The sequence below is a fragment of the Artemia franciscana genome, chromosome 2, assembly GCF_032884065.1.
Source record: "Artemia franciscana chromosome 2, ASM3288406v1, whole genome shotgun sequence".
Taxonomy (NCBI): Eukaryota; Metazoa; Arthropoda; class Branchiopoda; order Anostraca; family Artemiidae; genus Artemia; species Artemia franciscana.
The window spans coordinates 24,768,202-24,788,674 of NC_088864.1; the positions used below are offsets into that span (position 1 = coordinate 24,768,202).

A 20,473-nucleotide genomic window follows, 5' to 3' on the forward strand; every position below is an offset into this window, starting at 1 on the left:
AACAATCATTGAAAAAAACATTCCCTTTGACGAACACCTGCGTCTCTTAGTTTCCCTACAACGTGTACCTGCTGGATGTTACGGAATCTAAGGATAGAGCTCTCGCTAAAAAGGAGGGATAGGGCTCTCATAAAGTCTTAAAAAGGGATACCACTTACAATATATTACTTATTTTTGCAGAATTAAAAAAAAGTAATAATTTACTAAAAACTATTTCGGTTAGCTTTTTTTTAAGGATTGAAACCGCATTCTAAGATTTATTGATTTCATGGCCAGTAGAAAACTATTGAGAGCTCTATGAATTAGTCTTTCATTTCCTGCTGTATTTAAGGATTTTGCAACATGGAATTACGTATATTCGGATTATAGGTAGACTTATCTGTCAACAAATCAAATGACACCTTTTTTATACAATTTTAAAAAGTGTTTGATAGATTTGTCTCTCACTCACTCAGACTATCTGTCTTGGCTTTTTCTACGATTAGCCATGGCTTGATGCCCACAGCTTCTTGATTTCATGTTCAGTAGAAACTATTGAGAGGCTTATTAATTATTCTTTCATTATCTGCTGGATTTTAAGATTTTGCAACATGGAATGACGTATGTACGGATTATAGGCAGACTTATCTATCAACAAGTCAAATGACAACATTTTTATACAAATTTAAAAAGTGCTTATGATAGATTTGCCTCTCACTCACTCGCACTGTCTGTCTTGGTTTTTTCTACAATTAGCCATGGCTTGATGCACTTAATTTAATTCTTGATTTTAAATCTACCTTAGATCTGCCCTATGAATGACGTCTGTACGGATGGTAGATATACTTGTCTATCAACAAATGAAATAACATTTTTTTATAATCCTAAAAGGCGCTTATGGTATAATTGCCTCTCAACGAATCGGACTGTCTGTCTTAGCTTTTTCTACAGTCAACCATCATTTAATGCAATTGATTTTAATTCAACATATTTGTACTTTTTTTTTTTTTTTTTTTTTTTTTATTAAAAAGATCGAAGTTCAGTTTTTTCAAAGTTCTAGAAATATAGGAATATTTGAAACAGTTTTTTCAAAGTTATATTACATGAACAATGAGGCAGAAATCTTTGTTCTTTTTAAGTTTCAACTTCACTCTTTAATTTCATCAGAAGAACTTGGTTTTATTCTTAAATTAATACGAACAATCTTTGAATCTCAGTTTGAATCTCAAGTTTTATACGTGTTTTTGGCTATAATTCATTGTTATAGATGATTTGTTTTACTTGCGAAATCGAAGACTGAGCTAATCTACAACCAATATTTTCTTCGTGGACTCAGCCTAAATGTTTATTCTGCAAAATTCTTATGTATAATTTTGGTATACTACGAAAAGTTTAGAATCACCCATATGAGCCGTTATGCCTTAAATGAATGAAATTTTTGGCCCCCATGCTAAATTCATACAAGCATGAAAAAATTTAATAGAAAAAATATCGAAATGTAAGGCCAAATTGTTAAGACCAAAAGGCAATAATAAAAAAGGCCAAATCAATCTAGTAGTTATCGTTCCTTTTCAAAAATTCACAACATAGTTCTAAGCTGTGTGAACTCCTAATAATTGTATGGCAATGATAACTATGATATAAAGTTGTTCTAGACCCGCCAAGAATTAAAATAAGCTCCCTATAGTAATTTTTTTTACAGTTAATTGTACTATAGGGCTTTGTCTAATTAAGCAATGAAAGGTATCATCAAACTATTTAAGTGTCAAGCATTGAACACATAGATACTACTATGATGGAAATAAACAATATATTCAAACTCAAGCTTCGAAACTATGAAATGGAGACTTCTCTAAATGAGATCAAATAAAAAAAACAAGTTTTTTCAACTGAAAGTAAGGAGCAGCATTAAAAATAAAAAAATATACATTATTACGTATATGAAAGGGATTACTCCCTCCTCAACCCATCGCTCTTTACGCTAAAATTTTTGAATACTTAAAAATACTTCTTAGTGTTCTAATGATCCTTGTGTTTCAGGTGTCGTTCTTAAAAAAATTGGGACACAATTCATATTTTAGCATAAAAAGCCAAGTTTTGAGGAGAGCACGTTCCCCTTCGTGAGCGTAGAAATTTCTGTTCGTTTTAAGTTTTAATCTTGCTCCTTATTTCACTTGAAAAACCTCACTTAAGAAATCTGCTCAGATTTCCTAGCATTTTAAATAATGCCAGGAATCTGGTCTCGCCTCCACAGTGAAATCCCCCTCCCCATGGAAATATCCTCTAGACAATTAAATTCGGGGAAAATTTACTCTGGAAAATTACCCTTAACAACTCCAAGCATAAAATTGAGACAAAAAAGAGAAAGCAAGACATATAAGAAAAATTTCCTATAGGAATTCTGGCAAATTTTTTGGATGTATAATTTCCCCTGACAAGTTCAGCACATGGAAACTTCCCTCCCCATGAAAAATTCACCCCTGGAAAAACCCCAAGCAGAAAATTTGTCCCCCCACCCGGAAATGTATACATACTTCCCAATAACAAATACCACGCGTAAGCAATGGGCTAATTTTATAACTTAAAGACCTTTCTCCTGGGGCTGTGGAATGGTCAGGTCATTTTCAAAGGCATAGTTAATGCGTCTTTCAACTATGATGAACAAAATGGCTATCTCAAAATTTTGATCGCACAATCTTGGAGCAAAATGAGCGTGGAGGGGGCCTAGTTACCCTCCAATATTTTCGGTCAGTTAGAAAGGGCACTAGAACCTTTAATTTACGTTCAAATGAGCCATCTCACGACAGTATAAAACCACTGGGTCGATACAATCACCCCTTGGAAATAAATAAAAAAAAAAAATAAATAAACACGCATCCGTTATCTTTCTTCTGCCAAAAAGACAACAAAATTCCACATTTTTGCAGATAGGAGCTTGAAACTTCTACAGTAGGGTTTTCTGATACACTGAATTTTACGATGTGATTTTTGTTAAGATTCTATGACTTTCAGGGGATGTTTCTCCGTTTTTTGAAAATCAGGCAAATTTTCTCGGGCTTGAAGCCTTTAATAGGCTAAACTAAACTTTTTGAAACTTATATATTTGATATCAGCACAGTAAGCTGATTATTTTGATATAAATTTCGTTTTTTTTAGAGTTTCAGTTACTATTTAGCTGGGTCGCTTCTTACTTACAGTTCGTTACCACGAACTGTTTGAAAGTAAAACCTAAGCAGGCAGGTATTATAGTAAAAATAAATTCGATCCTAAAACGGATGGAAATTATTTTCGATGGTGTTTTTTCAATTGCAGTGTAAAAGAATCAAATCAAAATACTTTTAAAACTTGTTTTAACATTAGTATATTGGTAATGACCGATTGCCTCGTCTGACATAAATTATATCTCTGTTTTCCTCCTTTAAATTGTTTTTTCATTCAAATGTTTGGAAAATCAATTAGTGGGATACAACTTTCAGTTCAAGTAATCGGTTTAGTTTTCAATAAAACAAAGAACACTAGCCTTTTGGAGACTTGGGGGGGGGGGGTAATAACATCCCGATTAATTGTGTTTTTACCTGTTCTTTTAAGTTTGACTTCGTTGTTCGTTGTGTTGTTGCTCGTTTTAGGTTTAGTTTCATCATTTATAGTAGGCTCTATTAATTAATTTTGAATTTCAAAATTGGCTATTTACTTTTTGTTGTAGACATTATTTCTAAGCTCCTGTTTGCTCATTAATTACCAAAATGTGTATTAATATTAATAGTAGTTGTGTTGATTAATAGGTTAAAATAACCGTAATTGATTCTAAGGATAGTAGTTACATTGTCATTGTAGTCTTGGTAGGGGTAATCATGAAAATATGGTATCAGTACTCGTGACCCTTTTATTCCTCCTCCCTCCATCGTGGGAAGTTTATCGATTACGCTTTGTTTTCAATATTTATTCGGTAAAATATTATTTCCTTTTTTGAATACGTAAAGCTCATTCTTTTTGAATACATAATGAAAATAAAATTTATCAAACACTTTGTGGTATAAGGAGCGTGGTGTAACGAATAGTAGGTAAGGAGCAACTCAATAGTAACCAAAACTTTATAAAACAGAACGTTAATATCAATAGAATCAGCTTGTTATGCTGATACCAAATATATAAGATTCATAAAGGTTAGTGTTTCCCACCGAAAGTTATGAGCATGACAAATTTGCCTGATTTTTGAAATAGGGGAAAAATGCCCCCTAAAATTCAAGGAATGTAAGTGAAAATCACGCCATCATATTCAAAGTACCAGAGAACCCTACTGAAGAGGTTTCAAGCTTTTATCTGCAATAATGTAGTATTTGGCTATTTTTGCCAGAAGACAGATCACGGATGCGTGTTTATTTGGTTTTTTTTTTCAAGGGTAAATGTATTGAAATAATGGTCCAAGAAGATTGGGAGTGGGTACATTCGAACTGAAATTAAAGGTTCTAGTGTCAATTTTTAAGTGACCAAAAATTTTTGAGGGCAACTGGGACTCTTCTCACACCCATTTCCCCCAAATTGTCTTATGAAAATTTTGAGATAGTCATTTTGTTCAGTATAGTTGAAAGATCAAATAGCTATGTCCTTTACTGTATAATGACCCCCCACAGTCCATAAGGAGAGGCCTGTAAGTTATGAAGTTTTCCTGTTGTTTACATGTGGCAGTTGTTATTGGAAAGTATACAGACCCCTCCTCAACACCTCTCTCTTTACGCTAAAGTTTGACTCTTTGTCACAACTCTACTTTTTGAAATAATAAAAACCTTAGCGCAAAGAGCGAGGCTTTGAGAAAAGGACATTTAGGTACCCATTTAGAGTTTGGTCGACTCTGGCTGTGCTTAAACAGTTGCGCCAGTGACCCCCGTTCCAAACCAAATACACTGCCATATGCTGGGACACAATGACATAAAAGGGCAAAAAAGTGACACATTTTAGAAAATTATGACATAAATGAAACATTTCCCGGCTGCTTATATATTTTGATATAAAAAAATGTCACATTTCGCCAAAGAAGTGCTTTTCCTCGGTATTCTTTTTTTTTTAGCTTCCAGGTTTTGCCAGAGATTTCGTAACTAAAGGATTTTATCCAAAGTGAGGTTTTCAGGCGTTTATACGAGTTTCGTACCTTCACAATAAGTCATTTGGTTTAAATGTTTTTGTGGATTTTTTTTTAATTTTTATTATATTTGATGCTAACTGGCCGCATTGAAAGAGTTTTACAAAGCATCTGTTGGTCAACAATACATCTTGTAAAAGTAAACACTAATTTTTGAGATTAAGATGGACACGTTTTAGATGAAACTGAAAATTTTTTGTGTACCCAGGGAACACATTCACGGACCAAAAAGTTGGCAACCCTGATTAAGCCATGTTTCTACAAGAAAGGCTGCTTATGAATATGCAGTTTCTGTGGGCCCTTTGTAACTAGCAATATTTTCTTTTACTAAATGACAAACATCTAAAGTACATCAGTCCATATGCAGAATATGGACATAGAAAAATTACTTAAAACTAGCATATCCATCATTTTGTATGCTTGAAGTCTTCCGCAATTCTTTTAATGCCTTTGGTATTATTTTCATAACAAGCTGACACATGAGAAGGCCAAATTACGCTTGTTGCCATGGCTAGAGACCATCGATGAAGCATACAATTCCTGCACATTTAATGAAATTGTTTTGTATCTATTTACATATTACATTCTTCTCTTTTATGTTGGATTAGTTACATAAGAAGTGTATTTGTTACTGAATAAATTGAAAAAGAAATAAACAAGATATGTATTTAAAAAAGAAGAAGAATCAAGCTAAGCTTATGATTATTCAACATTTAATGAGTTTAAGCTCCCCAATATTAGGTTTCTTTTTTTGCAACAGGCATGTATCTTATATCTACAAAGAATTTAATTTGAAACCTATTTATTTCTGCCTAAATCAAAATTTCTATTAAAACTACGACGCTATATTTAAAGGGTATCTATATAGCCCGAGTGAGGGCTTGCTGGGAAGGGGTAAGAAAATCCTTTGAATATCTACACGTCAGTAGAATTTCAAAGGGTTCTCCTCCACCCGGACTGTCTAATTTCGACTTTTAGTCAGTTTTAACACTACCTTCAAGTCTAAGCGAGTAACAAGACATGTTTGGAATGAAGATAAAAAAAAAGAAGTTTTTTCGACTGAAAGTAAGGAGCAGCATTAAAACATAAAAGTAATAGAAATTATTACGTATATGAGGGGTGTTGCCCCCTCCTCAATACCCTGATCTACACACTAAAGTTTTTTATAGTAATTTTAAAAAAGTTTCTTATTGTTTCTAATTAAACAACCCTTGTCTCTCAGGAGTCGATCTTTAAGATCGACTCCTGATCTTTGATCTTTAATCCTTTGATCTTTAAGATCGGAATGAAGTTCAAACTTTAGCGTAAAGAGCGAGGTGTTGAGGAGGGGTCAATAACCCTCATATCTATCTATATATATAAAAATAAGTTGTCTGTCTGTCTGTCTGTGGATCAGGTGACGTCATGTTTCTGTGTCGGCTGACGTCATGAAATTAGTTGTCGTCATTTTTGCTTTGACGGTGACGTCATTAACGGTATTTAAGACATTTGTTCACGGAAAAATGTTTAATTGTAAAATGACTGAAGAACCTATTGGGTTTGGGATTTTGACTTGGATAAGGTCATCAATGCCTACCAGATTTAAGTTAAAAAAACAAAGGTTCGTCGATATGTACTTCATACTGACGCTGAAAAATAAAGAAGAAAAAGAAAACTGAAAAAAGAAAAAAGGTAAAAAACTAAACAAAAACTAAAAAAAAAACACTCAAAGAGAAATTACAGACGGGGACACAAATGACGACCGAGACAGAGGGAATATAAGTGACGACCGGGAACCTCAAAGAGAAATTACACACTGGGACACCCAGACACAAATCACGACCGGGACACAGGGAATATAAATGACGACCGGGACACAGGGACACAACTACAACGGGGACGCCGGGGGCACAGGCAGGATATATAAATGACGACCGGGACACAGGAATTGTTCGAATAGAAATTACAGACCGGGACACAAATGACGACCGGGACACAGGGAATATAAATGACGACCGGGACACTCAAAGAGAAACTACAAACTGGGACACCGGGACACAAATGACGACCGGGACACAGGGAATATAAATGACGACCAGGACACAGGGACACATCATTAGAATAATGAGGTATAGATCTGAATACGGATTGTTTTTCCCATGGACAATTATATGTTGCATGTTCAAGAGTCAGTAAACCTGACAATCTATTTATATGCACAGACAATGGGACAGCGAAGAATGTTGTATATTCGCATGTTTTACGTAGTTAAAAACATATATTTATATCTATCTCTATTCACAGATGGGACACAGGGACACAACTACAATGGCGCGTAACTAATATGGCGCGTAACGACTTACGCGCGCGGGGGGGCTTGGGGGGCACGAAGCGCCCCAACAGCTAGTACTTAATAATTTCTGTTCGTTTTCAATTTTAATGTCGCTCCTTAATTTTAGTTAAAAAAAGGCTTTTTTAAAATTTAATTTCTGATCTTTTTGGAATGATGCCTGGAAATCTGGCTCCCCGTCCATGAAAAAAAGCCCTCCTCATGGAGATACTTTCTAGATAATTCAATCCCGTCGAAAATTTACCCCGAACAATTACCCTTATCATCTCTACGCGTAAAATTGAATCAGCAAAGAAAAGCAAGATGTATAAAAAGAATTTCGTATAGCAATTCTAGCAAATTTCCCCCGAGATAAATTTCCCCTGAAAAGTTCACCCCCTACAAACTTCCGTCCCGATGGAAAATTCTCCCCGCGGAAAGTATCCTCAGCAGAAAATTCCCCTCCCCCACAAAAAAAAATCTATACACACTTCACAATAACAAATCCTTCAAGTAAACAATGTGCAAATACTTCAAGTAAACAGTTTGCAATTTGTTTAACTTAACTTTCCCCAGGGACTGTTGGGGGTTACGTTATCTCCAAAGGCGTAGTTTTAGAGCCTTTCAACTATGCTGAGCAAAATTGCTGTCTCAAAATTTTAATCAAAGGATTTTAGTGAAAAAGGGGCGTGATAGGGAACCTATTTACTCTCCAATCTTTTTGGTTACTTAAAAAGGCCACTGGAAGTTTAATTCCGTTTGAATGGGACCTCTTCCGATATTCTTGGACCACTGGGCAGATACGTACGATCATCCCTCGTAAAAACAAAACGCAAAAAAGACACAAACAAATAAACACCAATCCATGATCTTTCTTTTGGCAAAAAATACAAAATTCCACATTTTTTCAGATAGGAGCTTTAAACCTGAACGGTAGGAATCTCTGAGATGATGAATCCAATGGTGTGTGATTTTCATTAAGATGTTTTGACTTTTAGGGGGTGTATCCCCTTTTTTCGAAAATCGGGCAAATTTTCTCAGGCTCGTAGCCTTTGCTGGATAACACTAAACTTTACTATACTTGCATATTTGTAATCAGCATAATAAGTCGATTCATTTTATATACCTATTGGTATCAAATTTCCGTTTTTTTTTTGTTTCTATTGCTATTGGACCGCGTCGTTCCTTACTTACGCGTCAAGCCACAAAATCCATCATTCCTAGTTGGCATCCCCAATAACTCAGTGTGCCCATATTGAATATATTTAAAAAAAGGGTAACCCAGAATTGATATGTACCTATCGATGGGAGGTGTAGGAGCCTACAGCTACTAAAGGGTCCAAGATTATCTGAAACATTTGCTTATGTAATAAATAATTTATCCTGCTTAGTTTAAGAGGTTTGGAACCAGGATGACAATGATATCAAAGATCTGATTAGCATTCGGACTCCAATTTGGCATCTGGCGCTCCTAAGACAACTAGGTTTGGTCACTAACATTACTGCCAAAAAGTGATAATCAACCGATTTTCCAATTTTCTGTTTCTAACATTGATATATAGTAACGTAGACATTATGAAAATTGTCTCAGAATGTGAGGGACAAAGTTTCGATGGGACATAAATAAGAACTAGTGTAAAGTGTATATTTTGATATTTTGTAGGATAGAGCATACAGTAGGACTGGAACTTCATCCCCTACCATGTAAACGCCCAGTTGTGGCATAAAGAATACGAGCATTAGCTAGAACACAATATTAGTACCACTTTAAATGTACTAAAAGCAACTAAAACTTATCCAAATTTAGGCTGCACTGTATTAAAAGAAACCGTCTAAGGCAAAATTCAAATTTTCCTTGGCGGATATTTTTAAGTGTTTTCTAAACTAAATATAAAGAAAACGTCTAATCCATCCAAGAGGCTGTTGTTAATAGCGGTTTGAACCATTCTACCATTCTTAAGTCTTTGTGCGTGTAGCATTTTTTTTCTTTTCACCTGGGTCAGATAATTCACAGCTGTTTAAAGCAACAGTGCCATAGCAGGAGGAAAGCAGGATCATAGCAACGCTATAAACACTTATGAATTTTCAGAGACCTAATGATGGCCGGAACTCAACAGTCAGTTGAACTGAAATTGCTACTAGATCAAGAGCTATTGAAATCAAAAAAACTTGAAGAATCCATGAAAAAACTGGACGATGAAATGAGAAAAACTGACGAGCTTTTATACCAAATGATTCCTAAGCAGGTTGCTGATACGTTGAGGCACGGAGCAAATCCAGTTGATACCTGTCAGGTTAGATCAATTTAAAGATTAATCTAAAAGTTGGGACAAAGTTTTGAAGAATGGCATCAACAAATCCAAGAAAGGCTGTTTTTTCTGTGTATTTCGCCTTCAAGAATACGGAAGGTGCATAAAATGTTAAAGAGAGAATCGTAAGATGGAAAAGGTAGCAAATAAGAAGTTTCTAGTTCTCTAGTTTCTAGTTTCTAGCTCTAGAAACTAGTTCTGAAGTAGTTTCTGAAAAAGTTTCTAGTTCTGAAGTAGCTTATCAGGTAAAGCTCAGCATAAATTTTATTAGCTTCTTCTAAAAACTGAACTATTTACCTCAATAAGAAATGAAGTTTAATTTCCCCATATGTTTTAATTAGCTTTATACAAACTCTGTACAATCCATTTGCTTGAATCAACATTTTCCCTTAAAGAATAACAAGAAACGTAAACTAGTTTCTCTTAGAATTTCCTTTTTGTTATTGTGGCTTTGAACTGCTAATTGCGAAATTATTGATTCACGCAGATACCAAGCAAGATTCTATAATACCAATTGAACCAAATATCCTTGCTTCGAATCTCTAAGTAAAATCTTGTTTCCATTAAAGGATAAATCAAGACTCCGACTCTTAAGAGTGACACCAACTTGATAAATTCACCATTTGATGGACTCCTCCCATAGTCTTGTTTCTCCTTCATCCAAGTTGTATTTTATATTTTCAAAAGATGTTATGAAAATATAACAAGTCTTTGTTATATTTTCATAACATCTTTCTCGCGTTTATTACATATTTGAATTCTAGGAAGTGGATAGCTAGAAATTTCAGGCTCAAGAAAGTAGAGCCCAACTCCTGCAGGACAGTTCTCATATATATAGACAGTCGTCTTTCAACAATTTCTAAAACATACAGAAGTTTTACAGCATACAGCGTATAGACTATTGCAAGGTCTAAATCCTCGAACTGAAAATGCCTTATAAACTGTGTAATTGGGTCATTTACCACTAGAAATTAACAAGAATGCACTTTTCTTTCTAAGGGCAACGCAAAAATTATCCCGTACAGGACCGGGGCTATTCTCCTCGACCTTTCTCTTTTCGCCAAAATTCCCAAAAATTCTCAATTCAAAAGTGGCTATGAGTGCAACTCATGTAAGTAACGGACAATTTTAAATGTTTTGCCTTTTAAAAGAACTAAGTTTTTTGTTGTTTAAAGCAAATATGTACCAGAATACTTTTCCGCTCTTGAGAAATTTTGAAATTACCGTTTATTTCATACCAGTTGCCAGTTGCAGTTGCCAAATCGAAAAATTATAGATTTGGCACAATGAACGGTCTTTTGAGGAGAAGGTGGACTCCTTCACATACGGAATAACTTCCTTTTTTCTTTTGAGCTTTAGTGTTGCCCTTTGCTGTTATTTATACAAACCTATTTTTTGCTCTTTTTCTGTAAAGAGTCAGCCTAAATGTGAAAAGATCCGCATCCCATTGAACTCTGTTCTTTACATCCAAATTTAACTTTTGCAGATTAATGCTTCGATAAAAAAAGATTATTTAGCGTACTTGCTTTTGGGTTAAAAAAAATCTAAAATATTTTATCGCCACTACAAGAAATTGTGAGATTTTGGAGCCTCATCACCCGTACTATACGTTTTATCCTATATTCATCCAGATAAAAATACCTATTGATGTTTTAGAATTAATTGTGTAATATGGAAATGAAGAGGTCTTTGAGAAAGTAAGGAATGCCAATCAAATATTATTAGCGACTGCAGTATCGGTGGCTAGTAATAAGCTGTTCTTTACCTTAGACCTTAAATCCTTCGGAGCCAGGAATGGCGAATAGTGTGTCACCGAAGCCTTGCCAGACGTCACAGAGCTGCAGCCGTGATGTCCTCCCACTGTGGTTGAGGAGACATCTCCCTCTACTCAGATCCTGTTCATACTGCCAACGCAAGCTGTGTATTGGTGGACCTCTTTGCACCTTCCTTCAGAACACCACTCATAAAATGTGCATGGGAGCTGATCCTCTTGCACACGAAGGATGTAGCACAAATGTGTTTATCTTATAGGTTTCAAAAGGTCAGTGACTAAAGATCCACTGGTTCAACGGTGGATTTCCATGTTAACGACCTTTTAATGCCACGATTGGTTTGGTTTTCTTCTAAGGCACATGTTTTCGAAGACTTTTACGTGTTATTCCACTTTGACGTTTAGTTTCCAGTTTTAATTTGCATAAAGGAGAATGGGCACCCCCTTGCTATTCACGAAGTTGAGCTTCGAGTGCGTAGAATATTTTGTACTGCACCTGATGGATTTCAACTTATTAAAAGTCGATGTAGCTTGTCCGATACCCCTCTTGATTTCGTTGGATATTTCACCATTATATCAATTCAATTAATCCAGGTACTTAAATTCATTGAACTTTTCAATAGGTTTATCTTTGAATTCCATTGTCAGCAGAGACTCAGATATAGCCATGTTCTTTATCCTACTGACATTCACAGTGAGCCCAACATTTCGACCTTTTCATCTATGGCATCGAGCAGCAGCTGTAAGTGCTGTTTTGCTTCTTTGAGAAGAACAAAGTCGTCAGCGAAGTCCAGGTCAGAGATGTATCGGTAGCAAATTTTCCCTCCTGGGCCAAAAACTCCCTTGTAATGTAGTCAATGACAATAACAAACAGAAATGGGATAGGGCAAATCACTTTTTGACACCAGACATTATCTGGAAGAAACATGTATCACAAAATTTCTTGTAAACAGAACATTCACTATCTTCATAGAGTGCGATTGTCATTTTGACTTTATCAGGTGCTCTGTGATAATTCAAATTTCCAAAAGTTCTTTCGATCAAGAGAATCGAATGCCTTTCCAAAATAAGTTAAGAGCATTTGTATTGTGTTTTTCTCCCATTTACTGGACTGTCCAGCCGTTAGTCTAAGAATAAAAATAAGATCAGAGCAAGACCTACCACGTTAGAGATCTGTTGATCTTCCCTGAGGCGTGATTCTAGGTCTTTTCTTATGCTTTGTAATATGATTTTGGCTAGTGTTTTATTAGGCACAGAATTTATGTTGATGTCCCCCCAGTTGCTTTGATCAGTGTTTGGCTTTCCTAAAAAGTTATACCAGCATGCTCCTGGTCCCGTCTTTCGGGAATTTTTCATTATTCCGGATGATTAGTGATCAGAGAGCAGTCAAAACGGTTATGCAGAATCAAAGAGATGTGTTCAGCATCTCTGCCATCATCCCATTGACTACAGATGCACGTTCATCTTTCAGCTTTTTCACAGCCGTCGTTACTTCTTCATTGCTGGGAGGTCAACCCTTACGTCAATTAAAGATAGGTAAGATCGACTATTGACCGTAGTCTGGTAGACTATGGCCTAGGAAGCGACTGCATGATTTAGCATAATGTGCACAGAACGCAAAGAATTAGAAGTAATTAATTGGAACGAGAGGGTTAATAATTTTGCAGAGGCTTAGGCAAGAAAATCCAAATTTGAATAAACTAATATTTGTAAAATTTGGTCTGAAAATTTTTGAAGACAGGAAGGGGGCACTAATCAATATTATTCTAAAGGCACAAGAGAGGCCAGAACTGAGACTCATGGCCGTTAGCTTTAGTGGATAAACAGTTAACGATAAGATTTTTTCATGGATTACTTGTCCGCTTAGGGACAAGCGGTATACTCTACGCCAGTAGGCCTATGAGACAGGGATGGTATATAAATGTTTTTTTAGAAGTCCTCAGAATATTTTCTTGATAATGTTTCGGTCCTGTTCATTCTAATATTATTTCTTTATGCGGCAGAATGCTAGAATTTGGCATATTCCTAAAAGTAATCACTCTCTTTGCTTAAAACGGCACTAGATCTTTAAAATGTGAGTAAAATGAATATCCTTTCAATGATTCAGTATTACTGGTTTGGTGCGATAACACTTGGTAGAAAAAAAATGTACGCGTGAACGTTTTCACGCATACGTTTTTTTCATCCTTCGGTGAAAAAAATATTTGTCTTATTTTTAGATAGTTGTTTTAGCATTCCCGTATATGTTGATTTCCATTGAATAATTACAAATCAAGATACTCAACCTTATACTAGGATGATGTTTTTAGAATCAGCTTAATTATCATATCTTATATGCTCTATTACTAGTTGTTGCTCAATATTGCATAACCACGCACAAAGTATAGTATGGAGGTCAACAGATCTCTTTTTGAAGAGATCTATTGATTTCCGAAATATCAAAAGGATTTTAATATGGTCAAATGCTCTAAATTTGGTACCAAGATTAACTTCAAATTGAAATAGAGGAGAGGATGAGTCTCCTGACATCAGTAGTGATGCCTCTAATTGTCTAAGGGAAATCATAGGGGGCAAACTACTAGAGCTACTAGCCCCTCAAGACGTGATTACGCACATCTGGATCTGACAAAATAACGCCCGTGTATAGTACACCAGTATATTACGTCACAGGGAATGTTTTCTAAGCGATGTCTGTTGCGTAATTGGAATCGAGGGTGATGCAATCTTTGACTTTGCTTCAGTATTGAAGAAAGATTAGTGTGTCAACATATAGGATATTATTCTTTGTTAATGGATGCTTATACTCTATTGAATATTAAAGAGGCTAGAATTAGCGAAATGAAACCTAGAATGGCTAATGCTGCAGTAGAAAATGCAAAATGTTTCAGGATTTTCGACAAGATGTTCGCGATAAGTTATATCATTAAGCAAATTCAAGTCGGAAGAACAGTCATGCTTTGCAGCAAAAGTCAATGTAATGCATATAGAAAGAATATAAGACGGATTCTTATTATTCTTATTCTGAAGTATATTGAAGACAACAATCTAAATCTATCTATTTCTATCTATATAAAAATAAGTTGTTTATTTGTGTGTTGACTAATGTCATGTTTGTGTGTCGACTGACGTCATTTTTGTCGACTGACGTCATTATAAGGATTGAGCATTATGCCGTCATGAAGTTGTTTGTCGACTGACGTCATATTTGTCGACTGACCAAATTACAGACCGGGACACCGGGATACAAATGACGACCGGGATACCAGGACACAGGGAATATAAATGACGACCGGGACACTCAGAGAGAAATTACAGACTGGGACACAGGGCCACAAATAACGACCGGGACACAGGTAATATACATTTTGACCGGGAAACAGGGGCACAACTACAACGAGGACGCCGAGGGCACAGGGGGTATATATATAAATGACGACCGGGACAGAGGGAATGTTCGATTAGCAATCATCATCAACAAAGCTCAAGGGCAATCATTAGATTAATGAAGTATAGATCTGAATACGGATTGTTTTTCCCATGGACAATTATATGTTGGCTGTTCAAGTGTCAGTAAACCTGACAATCTATTTATATGCACAAACAATGGGACAGAAAAGAATGTTGTATATTCGCAAGTTTTAGGTAGTTAAAAACATATATATATATATATATATATATATATATATATATATATATATATATATATATATATATATATATATATATATATATATATATATATATATATATATATATATACATATATATATATATATATATATATATATATATATATATATATATATATATATATATATATATATATATATATATATATACATATATATAATATATATATATATATATATATATATATATATATATATATATATATATATATATATATATATATATACATATATATACATATATATATATATATATATATATATATATAATATATATATATATATATATATATATATATATATATATATATATATATATATATATATATATATATATATATATATATATATATATATATATATATATATATTTATTTTTAAGACAACTTAAAAATAAGTTGTCTGTGTGTCGAGTGACGTCATGTTTGTGTGTTGACTGACGTCATATTTGTCGACTGACGAAATTACAGACCGAGACATCGGGACACAAATGACGACCGGGACACCGAGACATCTATCTATATAAAAATAAGTTGTCTGTGTGTCTGTGTGTCGTGTGACGTCACTGTCTGCATATGACGTCTGAATTATTTCATTATTGAATCTGAATTATTTCATCACATACAAATTCAAAAACGAATGTATTCAAGCCGAAGTAGCTCAGTTATATAACTACCTGTGTTGGCGCAGTGGGGTTGACCTTAGCGTGGTAATACGGGACCCAGAGATCGAACCATGCTACAGGAATGCACTACAGGGCCGGCGTAACTAATAAAAAAACTAAAAACTGAAAAAGAAAAAAACTAAAAAAAGGAAAAAAACTGAAAAATAAAGGAGAAAAAGAAAACTAAAAAACTAAAAATTAAAAAAAAGGGAATATAAATGACGACCGGGACACTCAAAGAGAAATTACAGACTGGGACACCGGGACACAAATGACGACTGGGACGTGTGTGTCGACTGACGTCATGTTTGTGTGTCGACTGACGTCATGTTTGTTGACTATAAATGACGACTGGGACACAGGGACACAACTACAACGGGGACGACGGAGGGGCACAGGGGTATATATAAATGACGATGGGGACACAGGGAATGTTTGATTAGCAATCACCATCAACAAAGTTCATGGGCAATCATTAGAATAAAGAGGTATAGATCTGAATACGAACTGTTTTTCCCATGGACGCAACGACTTACGCCCGGGGGGGCTGGGGGGGTGGCGCGAACCGCCACCCCAACAGCTAGTTTATATATAAAAATAAGTTGTTTGTCTGTCGAGTGACGTCACTGTCCGCATATGACGTCTGAATTATTTCATCACATACCAATTCAAAAACGAATGTATTCAAGCCGAAGTAGCTCAGTTATATAACTACCTGTGTTGGCCTAGCGGGTTTGACCTTAGCTTGGTAATGCGGGACCCTGGTGTCGACTGACGTCATGTTTGTCGACTATAAATGACGACTGGGACACAGGGACACAACTACAACGGGGACGACGGGGGGCACAGGGGTATATATAAATGACGATGGGGACACAGGGAATGTTTGATTAGCAATCACCATCAACAAAGTTCATGGGCAATCATTAGAATAAAGAGGTATAGATCTGAATACGAACTGTTTTTCCCATGGACGCAACGACTTACGCCCGGGGGGGCCTGGGGGGTGGCGGTAACTAAAAAAAATAAAAATAAAAATAAAAAAAACTTAAAAAAGTAAATGTATTCAAGCCGAAGTAGCTGAGTTGGTAAAGGGTTATGTTCCAGGTTCTAGTTCCGAAAGGTTCCAGGTTCAAACCTTGGCTTTAGAATTAATAAAAGCTAAAAAATAGGTAAAAAGCAAAAAAAAAAACTAAAAAGAAAAAAAGGAAAAAATCAAAAAAATTTATTTCCTCATATACCAATTCAAAAACGAATGTATATACAGACCGGGACACAGGGAATATAAATGACGACCGGGACACTCAAAGAGAAATTACAGACTGGGACACCGCGAAACAAATGACGACTGGGACGTGTGTGTAAACTGACGTCATGTTTTTTTGTTGACTGACGTCATGTTTGTCGACTATAAATGGCGACTGAGACACAGGGACACAACTACAACGGGAACTCCGGGGGGCACAGGGGGATATATAAATGACGATGGGGACACAGGGAATGTTTGATTAGCAACCACCATTAACAAAGCTCAAGGGCAAACATTAGAATAATGAGGTATAGATCTGAATACGGATTGTTTTTCCCATGGACAATTATATGTTGCCTGTTCAAGAGTCGGTAAACCTGACAATCTATTTATATGTACAGACAATGGGACAGCGAAGAATGTCGTATATTCGCAAGTTTTAAGTAGTTAAAAACATATATATATTTATATATATATATATATATATATATATATATATATATATATATATATATATATATATATATATATATATATATATATATATATATATATATATATATATATATATATATATATATTCACAGGTGGGACACAGGGACACAACCACAATGGCGCGTAACTAAAATGGCACGTAACTACTTACGTGCGTGGGGGGGGGGCTTGGGGGGTAGGCGAAGCGCCCCCACCAACTAGGTTTTGGGGTGGCCCGAAGAACCACCCCAACAGCTAGTATATATATATATATATATATATATATATATATATATATATATATATATATATATATATATATATATATATATATATATATATATATATATATATATATATATATATATATATATATAAATAAGTTGTCTGTCTGTGTGTCTGTCTGTCAGGTGACGTCATGTTTCTGTGTCGACTGACTTCATGAAGTTAGTTGTCGTCATTTTTGCTATGACGGTGACGTCATTAAAGATATTTAAGACATATATGTTCACGTAGAAATCTATTAATGTTTAAGTTTAAAATGACTGATGAACTTACAATGGCAAAAGCCGATGAAGATGCTCAAAGAGTCTATGCCAAAAAACTTGCTGCTGATAGAGAAAGTCAGAAAAGAAAGCGTGCCGAGGAATCAAAAGAACAGCAAGGAAACAGGCTTGAGGCTAAAGAACGCAAAACCGCGCAGTTAGATGAAGATCCACCTGGACAGCGAGAGTCAAAACATATCAAAACTGAAAATGATAGCGATGATGATTGGGTTTGGGATTTTGACTTGGATAAGGTCATCAATGCCTACCAGATTTTAGTTAAAAAAAATAAAGGTTCGGCGATATGTATTTCATAGTGAAGCTGAAAAATTAACAAGAAAAAGAAAACTGAAAAAAGAAAAAATGTAAAAAACTAAAAAATACTAAAAAGAAAAAACACTCAAAGAGAAATTACAGACCGGGACACAAATGACGACCGGGACAGAGGGAATATAAATAACGACCGGGACACTCAAAGAGAAATTACAGACTGGGATACCGGGACACAAATGACGACCGGGACACAGGGAATATAAATGACGACCAGGACACAGGTATTTAAGAATATCGTTCAAAGACAAATTTTTAATTGTAAGAAGACCGTTGAAAGAGAAATTTCTAATTGTAAAATGACTGAAGAACCTACAATGGCAACACCCGAGGAAGCTGCTCAAAACGAATGTATTCAAGCCGAAGTAGCGGAGTTGGTAAAGCGTTATGTTTCAGGTTCTAGGTCCGAGAGGCTCCAGGTTTGAACCTTGGCTTTAGCATTAATACAAAAGAAGAAAAAAACTAAAAAAGGTAAAAACTACAGCAGCCCGAAATCAAAGATTTCGATGAAATCTTACAATATCAGGCTGGAAAATACATAAGCAGTAATGAAGCTGTTTGGCGAATTCTTTCATTTCCGATACATGAACGTAGTCCAGCTGTTGTTCACTTAGCGGTACATTTACAGAATGGTCAACGTGTTTATTTCTCGGAAACCAACGTGCAACAAAGAGCACTGAATACACCGGATACAAAATTAACAGCTTTTTTTTCGCTTTGCAAAAATGATTCTTTTGCAAAAAAACTGCTGTATACTGAAGTGCCTTCGTATTACACGTGGAATACTAAAAATAAAGTATTTGAACGTCGAAAACAGGGTAAGTCAGTCGACGGCCAACCTACCATCTTCAAAGATACCACGATAGGAAGGACTCTACACCGTTCACCCCAATCAACATGAATGCTTCTTTCTACGCCTGCTTTTGGTGAATGTACCCGGTCCAACATCCTTTGAGTATTTGAGAACTGTAAACGGTACTATACATGACACTTACCGTAGTGCGTGCCAAGCTCTGAATTTATTGGAGAAAGACCAACACTGGGATAACTGCATCAATGACACGTGCGAACGTCAACCCTAAGTCAAATTCGTGCATTGTTTGGCATCATTTTAACAACTTGCTCTCCATCAGCTCCTACAGAGCTATGGGAAAAATATAAGTCAAAAATATCCGAAGATATACTCCATCGAAACAGTTAGAGACGTCAGATATGACTTTTGATTTTACATCAAAAATTTATAACTACGCTTTAGTTATTATAGAAGATTTGTGCGTACGTATGGCAAACAAACCTCTTCAGGATTTGGGAATGCCTTCACCTAACCGTATCGCTGCTGTTTCGACATGTGTAGAATTGGATCGTGAACAAAGTTACAATACGAGTGATCTATTGTCGTATGTACAAAATAACATTTCCAAGTTAACGTCGGAACAAAAAGACATTTATGATACGATAATGCATTGTGTCGATAACAACGTTGAAGCAATTTTCTTTTTAGATGCGCCAGGAGGTACTGGTAAAACGTTTGTGATAAAACTGATTCTGGCATCAATTCGATCAAAAATTGATATAGCGTTGGCAATTGCGTCGTCCGGAATAGCCGCAACATTGCTGCCTGGTGGAAGAACTGCTCATTCCGCTTTGAAATTGCCTCTGAATTTGCATTCTACAGAAACTCCCACGTGCAATATTTCCAAATCATCTGGGATGGGTAAAGTATTGCAGCAATGCAAACTTATTATTTGGGATGAGTGCACAATGGCACACGAAAAATCGCTCGAGGCTCTGGATCAATGCTTGAAAGATTTGAGAGGGAAGTCGAAACCCTTTGGCGGCACATTAATATTGCTTGCGGGAGATTTCAGGCAAACATTACCTATAATACCTAGATCAACTCCTGCAGACGAAATGAATGCTTGCCTGAAAAATTCTAATTTATGGGCACACGTAAAAATATTAAAATTAACTACAAATATGCGTGTCCGATTGCAAAACGATGACTCTGGTCAAACATT

At 35.5% G+C, this 20,473-nt stretch overlaps 1 protein-coding gene across 1 annotated transcript in view; it reads left to right on the forward strand.

Moving 5' to 3' along the window:
* The window catches only part of LOC136039212 (soluble guanylate cyclase 88E-like), a 244,514-nt gene that overhangs the window by 158,968 nt on the left and 65,073 nt on the right, over positions 1-20,473 (forward strand). Inside the window, exon 9 of the mRNA XM_065722741.1 lies at positions 9,514-9,718. Within this exon, the coding sequence (XP_065578813.1) occupies positions 9,514-9,718 (205 nt within the window). The remainder of the gene's footprint in view (positions 1-9,513; positions 9,719-20,473) is intronic.